This window comes from Triticum dicoccoides, chromosome 7A, assembly GCF_002162155.2.
Source record: "Triticum dicoccoides isolate Atlit2015 ecotype Zavitan chromosome 7A, WEW_v2.0, whole genome shotgun sequence".
NCBI classification, from domain to species: Eukaryota; Viridiplantae; Streptophyta; class Magnoliopsida; order Poales; family Poaceae; genus Triticum; species Triticum dicoccoides.
Window position 1 is genome coordinate 172189382 of NC_041392.1, and position 7276 is coordinate 172196657.

Below are 7276 nucleotides of genomic sequence, written 5' to 3' on the forward strand. Positions count from 1 at the left end.
TGTGTCAAATTTCACATGTTCATTTTTTTTCCAAAACATCATATATGCAAAATGCTTGGCGAGTCGCGCGCGCTGTATTTTTGCGCTCTGCTGGAGCGGCGCACGCGCGCTGCATTATAGCGCGGCTGCTGAAGCCAGCGCAGACGGGCGTGCAAAACCAGTCACAATGCGCGTGATAAACAGGTTTTTTACGCGCGGCGCTTAGCACGACTGTTGGAGATGTTCTAAGGCACCAAAGCATCGTCCGTCCTATGCCTGCTGCCTGCCGCCCGCCGCCGAATTAACAACTGAACGCTGCGGCGCCGAGGGCCACCACTAGGACCCTTAGCCAGCACGTTGAAACCATCTTTGCTGTCGACCAGCACGTGTTCTTCGTGCCAAGAAATTTCCTTCCTCCAAAAGCCATAGAGAAACACCCCACGTCCCCTCATTTGACAGCAACAGCTAACAGCACACGCGCGATTCTTATAAATCAAACCCATCCAACCATCTCCAGTCCATCAATCTCCTTCCTCCAACCCACACCCGATCAACTAGTAGAGGCAGAGCAGACAGAGGGTTCGAGAGCGTACGGTGTCAGGTCAAGAATGGCGGCGTCAGGGAGCGCTCAGAGCCGACGCTTCGCTGTAGCGTGCGGCGTCCTCAGCCGCTGCATCAAGGCGGCCGAGGCGCGGCCGGTGGTCCTCCCCCTCATGCCCGGAGCCGAAGTGCCCGCTGAAGACGAGCGCGCGGCGGGTCCTGCGCCGGCGAGCGCGCACATGACCATCTTCTACGGCGGCCAGGTGCTGTTGCTCGACGAGGTCCCGGACGACAGGGCGGCCGAGCTGCTCCGTGTCGCTGCCGCAGCAGGCAGCGCGCGAGGGGACGGCGACCTGCCCATGGCGAGGAAGGCGTCACTGCAGCGGTCCATGGAGAAGCGCAAGGGGAGGCTCGCCGCGCGCGCCGTCCCCTACAGCCGGCCCGACGGCGACACGGCCTCCTGTAATCGTCTCACGCTTACCCTCTGATTCGTGTTCATGCGTAGTAGAGTAGCCTGAGTAATTTACGGTCCACGCAAATGTGTGGCTGCTGTTGGAGTCCAAATTGTTGACACACTCGCTTGTCCCCGTCGCTCTGATTTATTATGATCGGAAATTATTGCTGTTGTTCTTCTGATGAACTGATCATGGCGAATTGACGACGTTTCAAATTAAAATTATACATCATGCGCACGCCTGCCTTTGATTCCCACTTGGCCGTGTTGGCGGTAGCTGGTAAACACCTGCAATTTTTTTATTTTATTTTTGAAAATGTCGACACCTGCAGTTGGCAATTGGCAAGCGTGCGTAATTCATTTCTGCCGACCCCCCATCGAGCTCCCACTTGGCCGTGTTGACAGCTGGACACACTTTGCTGGTAGACACCGGCAATTGGCAATTATCCCTTTATAAACAGATATAAGACCTTTTATATCATTAAAATAATATTTCTTAATTTAGCAAACAACTTATTTTGAGACGAAGGAAGTAATCTAATACGGTTTGTTTTGAACTGGGAATAACCCCTTTCCACTAACTGAATAACGAAAATACATCATGAACCAATCAGAACGGGACGGGAAAGGGGAAAGCGAGTTCAAAGCATCGCCGGGAAATCCACCACCGGAACTCACGCACGAGATGTTAGAATAGATGGGTATAGGAGTTGTATAAGGATAGAAGTCTGTTTAAATTCTGTACTCTATCTCTATCTCCTCTTCTCTCCTTATCCTCTGTAACGACCGCCCCGGTCGATCTCATGATCGTTCTCTCGATCTTCCTGTAAACTTGTATGCCAAGGCTTTTGCCCAATATATACATGCGGCCCGAGACAAAGGGTTCTACGCTTCCCATATACTTTTACATGGTAACAGAGCCTCTTCCTCATTCAATCGAGAGAGATTGCATCTAGCTACCCCGCGACCGAGATCATGGCCACCACCGCTGCTGCCATGCTGCCGAGCATCATGGGTGCGCTTTCCACCACCTCATCCTCCACCTTCGCATCATCTTCCACCTCCACCCACAATACCACCTCCCTCGGATCGCCACCGCAAGAGAAGCTCACGAGGGGCAACTTCCTGCTCTGGAAGGCCATCGTGCTCCCGCAGATCAAGGGCGCGCAGATGGAGCACCACCTCGACGAGAAGAGCCCGCCACCGCCGGCCACTCTCACCATCACCAAGGACGGCAAAGAAGAACAAATCGTCAACTTTGCGAGATCCCTCTGGTATGCACAGCAACAACAGCTTCAAGGATACTTAATGGGTTCGTTTTCCCGTGAGATTCTTGCTCAGGTCGCCACGCTCCAGACTCCGGCGGAGGTGTGGCGCACCATCCACGCCATGTTTGCTGCCCAAAGTCAAGCCCAAGCGATAAACACTCGCATCGAGCTCACCAACCTCAAGAAAGGTAACCTGTCCATGGCTGATTATCTTGGAAAGATCAAAAGTCTCACTGATGAGGTCGCAAGCACGGCTGCGGCCCTCTCTGATCCGGAGATTGTCTCCAAAATCCTTGCTGGTTTGGACATGGAGTACAACCCGGTGGTGTCTGCACTTGCCGCCAGGGTAGAACCCATCACCGTCCAAGAACTCTACAGGCAACTGCTCAGTTTTGATGCCCGCCTCACCCTCCTCCATGGCGGCGATCTTCGACAGTCCTCTGTCAACTCCGCCTCTCGTGGCCGCGGCCGTGGGCGCGGTCACCAGGGGCAACGTGGCGGTGGGCGTGGACGCGGCGCTCCTCCTGGCGATGGTGCCCGCTCTGGTGGGAGTTCTGCCTCCCATGGTGGGGGCGGCTACAACTCCAGCGGCAATGGCGGCGGCTTCAACAACAACAACGGCCGTCGCCCTCCTTCCCGTGGCCGTCCTCGCTGCCAGCTTTGCAAAAAGTCTGGCCACGAGGTGATTGACTGTTGGCATCGTTATGACGAAGATTTCGTGCCCGACGCCCGCCATGTTGTTGCTGCCATGCGTGACCAGGGTGGTGACGGTGTCTGGTACGTGGACTCTGGCGCTACAGACCACGTGACAAACGAGCTCGAGCAACTCGCCCTTCGTGAGCGCTACCAAGGCACCGACCAGATTCATACTGCCAGCGGCGGAGGTATGGATATTTGTCACATCGGTCAAGGTTCTATTAATTCCCCTACTCTTAAACGTAATCTTGTTCTTAGAGATGTGCTTCATGTTCCTCAAGCTGACAAGAACCTTGCTTCCATGTCTCGTCTCGCCACCGACAATAATGTCTTCTTTGAAACTCACCCTCGTTATTTTTTCATCAAGGATCGGGCAACGAGGGAACTACTTCATCACGGTAGATGCGTTGGAGGGCTCTACCCTATTCCATCCGGAGCACTAGGTTGCAAGCGTCGTCACGTCTACTCCGTCATCAAGCCCTCCTTGGCACGGTGGCATCAACGATTAGGGCATCCATCTTCGATCATTGTCAAACAAATAGTTCATAAAGACAAACTTTCTTTGTCGTCCAGTCCAGCTTGTGAGTCTGTTTGTGAAGCTTGTCAGTGTGCCAAGAGTCATCAGCTTCCTTATTCCAAGTCAACTAGTGTGTCTCATGCTTTGTTAGACCTTATTTTCAGTGATGTATGGGGCCATGCCCGTGATTCTTTTGGTAGAAAGAAATATTATGTCAGTTTTATCGATGATTATAGCAAGTTCACTTGGATCTATTTGCTTCGATACAAATCTGAGGTTTTCTCTATTTTCCAAGAATTTCAGAAACTTGTTGAACGCCAATTTGATAGGAAAATTCTTGCCGTCCAAAGTGACTGGGGAGGGGAGTATGAAAAACTCCACTCTTTTTTCCGTAGCATTGGAATAGTCCACCATGTGTCTTGTCCTCATGCTCATCAACAGAATGGCTCCGCTGAGCGCAGACATCGCCACATTGTTGAAGTTGGTCTTTCCCTTTTAGCTCATGCTTCCATGCCTCTCAAGTACTGGGATGAAGCCTTTATCACTGCCACTTATCTTATTAATAGGCTCCCTAGCAGAGTTATTGGCAACACTACTCCATTAGAGCGTCTCTATCATCAAAAACCTGATTACAACTATCTCAAGATATTTGGGTGTGCTTGTTACCCCAATTTGCGTCCCTACAATCATCATAAACTTGAGTTTAGATCCACTCAATGTGTCTTTCTTGGCTATAGTAATCTTCATAAAGGTTATAAATGCCTTGAAATTTCTACTGGACATATTTATATCTCTCGTGATGTTATTTTTGATGAGACACTCTTTCCTTTTGCCAAACTCCATCCCAATGCGGGAGCCCTACTTCGCGCAGAAATTGCCCTCCTTTCTAATCCTACTACACTACCTGGTCGTGAGGGGGAATTAAATGAACCTGATCATGTACAAAAATCCCAAGAAAATTCCGGTTCTATTGATATTTGTGCTAATTCACGTTGTCATTTTATGTGTGAGGAAACCAACAAAACAGGCACAGAAATTGATGTTGATCCGGCTGACAACGGGCGATCCCAGGCAGATTCGCCCGCCCAGCCTGCTGTCTCTGGCGGCGCGCGATCCCAGGTGGATTCCCCCATGCGCTTGGCCTCACCTGGTCTGGTGGCCGACCGTGCTGACTGGATGGCGCCCACCGGTCCCGCCGTGTCGCCTTGCGCCAATCCTGCCGCGCCCTCGCTCGCCACGTCTTCCCGCGCTGCCAGCCCATGTGCGGGGGGGATGAATCCACCGCGTCGCCTTCACGGGTCTCCATAACGCCCGACCGTGGGTGCGAGCCTGACCCCACGGCGGCTGGTGCGTCTGGTCGCGGGCGCGCGACTGAGTCGCTGCATGGATTCGCCTCGGATCATGAGCCGGCTGGCTCTGGTTCACTGCATGGACCCATCTCGGATCAGGAGATGGCTGGATTTTCTGTGGCAACCGTTCCTGTACCGCCTACATCCTTTCTTCGGCAAACACGGTCTCGGTCAGGTATCGTCAAGGAAAAACAGTATAATGATGGCACGATAAGGTATGACAAAATCAAACGTGCTTTTCTTACCACCACCGGTGAACCAATTCATTTGCATGATGCTCTTGCTAATAAGGATTGGAAGGAAGCTATGGATAAAGAATATGATGCACTTATGAAAAATAAGACTTGGCACTTGGTTCCACCAAAGTATGGAGACAATGTTATTGATTGCAAATGGGTGTATAAGATAAAAAGAAAGTCTGATGGAAGCATAGACAGGTATAAGGCCAGATTAGTTGCCAAAGGATTTAAACAAAGGTTTGGAATTGATTATGAAGATACCTTTAGTCCTGTTATTAAGTCAACTACTATTCGACTTGTCTTGTCTATTGCTGTTTCCAGAAGTTGGAGTCTAAGACAGCTAGATGTTCAGAACGCGTTTCTTCATGGTGTTCTTGAGGAAGAAGTGTTCATGCGGCAACCACCAGGTTATGAGAATCCCAGCACACCACAACACGTTTGTAAATTGGATAAAGCTTTGTATGGTTTAAAGCAGGCCCCAAGAGCTTGGTATTCCAGACTAAGTATGCAGTTGCAACGTCTTGGGTTCATACCATCCAAGGCAGATACCTCATTGTTCTTCTTTCATAAAGGCCATGTCACTATCTTTGTGCTTGTTTATGTTGATGATATAATTGTTGCTAGTTCAAGTCCAGATGCCACCACTTGCTTGCTTAAAGATCTTAAGTTGGAATTTGCTCTCAAGGACTTGGGTGATCTTCACTATTTTCTTGGTATAGAGGTTAAGCAAGTTAAAGACGGCATACTTCTCTCACAAGAAAAATATACAACTGATATCCTCAGAAGAGTAGGATTGAAAAAGTGTAAGTCAGTTAACACTCCAATTTCTACTTCAGAAAAGCTTACAGTGGAAAGTGGAGAAGTTCTTGGACCAGAAGATGCAACAAATTATAGGAGCGTTGTAGGTGCCTTGCAGTACTTAACACTCACCCGTCCTGATATATCTTATTCAGTAAACAAGGTATGCCAATATTTACATGCACCTAGAACTACTCATTGGACTGCAGTTAAAAGAATTTTAAGGTATCTCAAGTTTTCAGAAGGTCTTGGTCTTAACATTACCAAATCCTCTTCTATGCTTGTTACTGCATACTCTGATGCTGACTGGGCAGGATGTGCTGATGATAGAAGATCTACAGGTGGTTTTGCTGTGTTTCTGGGAACTAATCTTGTGTCATGGAGTGCAAGAAAACAGGCCACAGTTTCTAGGTCAAGCACAGAGGCTGAATATAAAGCTCTGGCAAATGCTACAGCTGAAGTGATGTGGATACAAACGTTACTCTATGAGCTTGGAGTTAAAACTCCACAGGCTGCGAGATTATGGTGTGATAATATTGGTGCAACATATCTCTCAGCAAATCCTGTTTTCCATGCACGGACAAAACACATTGAGGTTGATTTCCATTTTGTTAGAGAAAGAGTAGCTCGAAAGCTTCTGGAGATTCGGTTTATTCCCACAGGAGATCAGCTTGCAGATGGGTTTACCAAGCCTCTTACAGAGAGAAGGTTGAATGAATTTAAGTACAATCTTAACCTTGGCAAAGCTCATTGAGGTTTAGATTGAGGGGGTGTGTTAGAATAGATGGGTATAGGAGTTGTATAAGGATAGAAGTCTGTTTAAATTCTGTACTCTATCTCTATCTCCTCTTCTCTCCTTATCCTCTATAACGACCGCCCCGGTCGATCTCATGATCGTTCTCTCGATCTTCCTGTAAACTTGTATGCCAAGGCTTTTGCCCAATATATACATGCGGCCCGAGACAAGGGTTCTACGCTTTCCATATACTTTTACACGAGACACCTGCTATGGGGCGAATACCCGACGACACCTAATCCTCACAAACTGTGTTGGGAAACGTAGCATGCAATTTCAAAAAAAATCTTACGCTCACGCAAGATCTATCTAGGAGATGCACGTACCCTTGTAGACCGAAAGCGGAAGCGTTTGATAACACGGTTGATGTAGTCGAACTTCTTCTCATTCCGACCGATCAAGCACCGAACGTACGGCACCTCCGAGTTCTGCACACGTTCAGCTCACTGACGTCCCTCGAACTCTTGATTCAGCAAAGTGTCGAGGGAGAGTTCCGTCAGCATGACGGCGTGCTGACGGTGATGGTGAAGTGATCCGCGCAAGGTTTCGTCTAAGCACTACGAAGATATGATCGGAGGTGTAATCTATGGAGGGAGGTGCCGCACACGGCTAACAGATGTTGTTGCGTGTTCCAGACGTC

General features: G+C 49.3%; 1 protein-coding gene and 1 pseudogene across 1 annotated transcript; both read left to right on the forward strand.

Annotated features, from left to right (window-relative positions):
- The first annotated feature begins 495 nt into the window (after nt 1-495).
- Nucleotides 496-1195, forward strand: LOC119331013 (protein TIFY 11e-like). The gene has a single exon (XM_037604173.1). The coding sequence runs from the start codon at nt 588-590 to the stop codon at nt 1005-1007; it is 420 nt and encodes a 139-aa protein (XP_037460070.1). The 5' UTR covers nt 496-587; the 3' UTR covers nt 1008-1195.
- Nucleotides 1196-2500: 1305 nt separating this feature from the next.
- On the forward strand, nt 2501-2639 carry LOC119334878 (annotated as a pseudogene).
- The last annotated feature ends 4637 nt before the right edge of the window (nt 2640-7276 follow it).

Coding starts and splice junctions, on each gene's coding strand:
- LOC119331013 (XM_037604173.1), top strand. CDS start 588: ATGGCGGCGTCAGGGAGCGCTCAGAGCCGACGCTTCGCTGTAGCGTGC.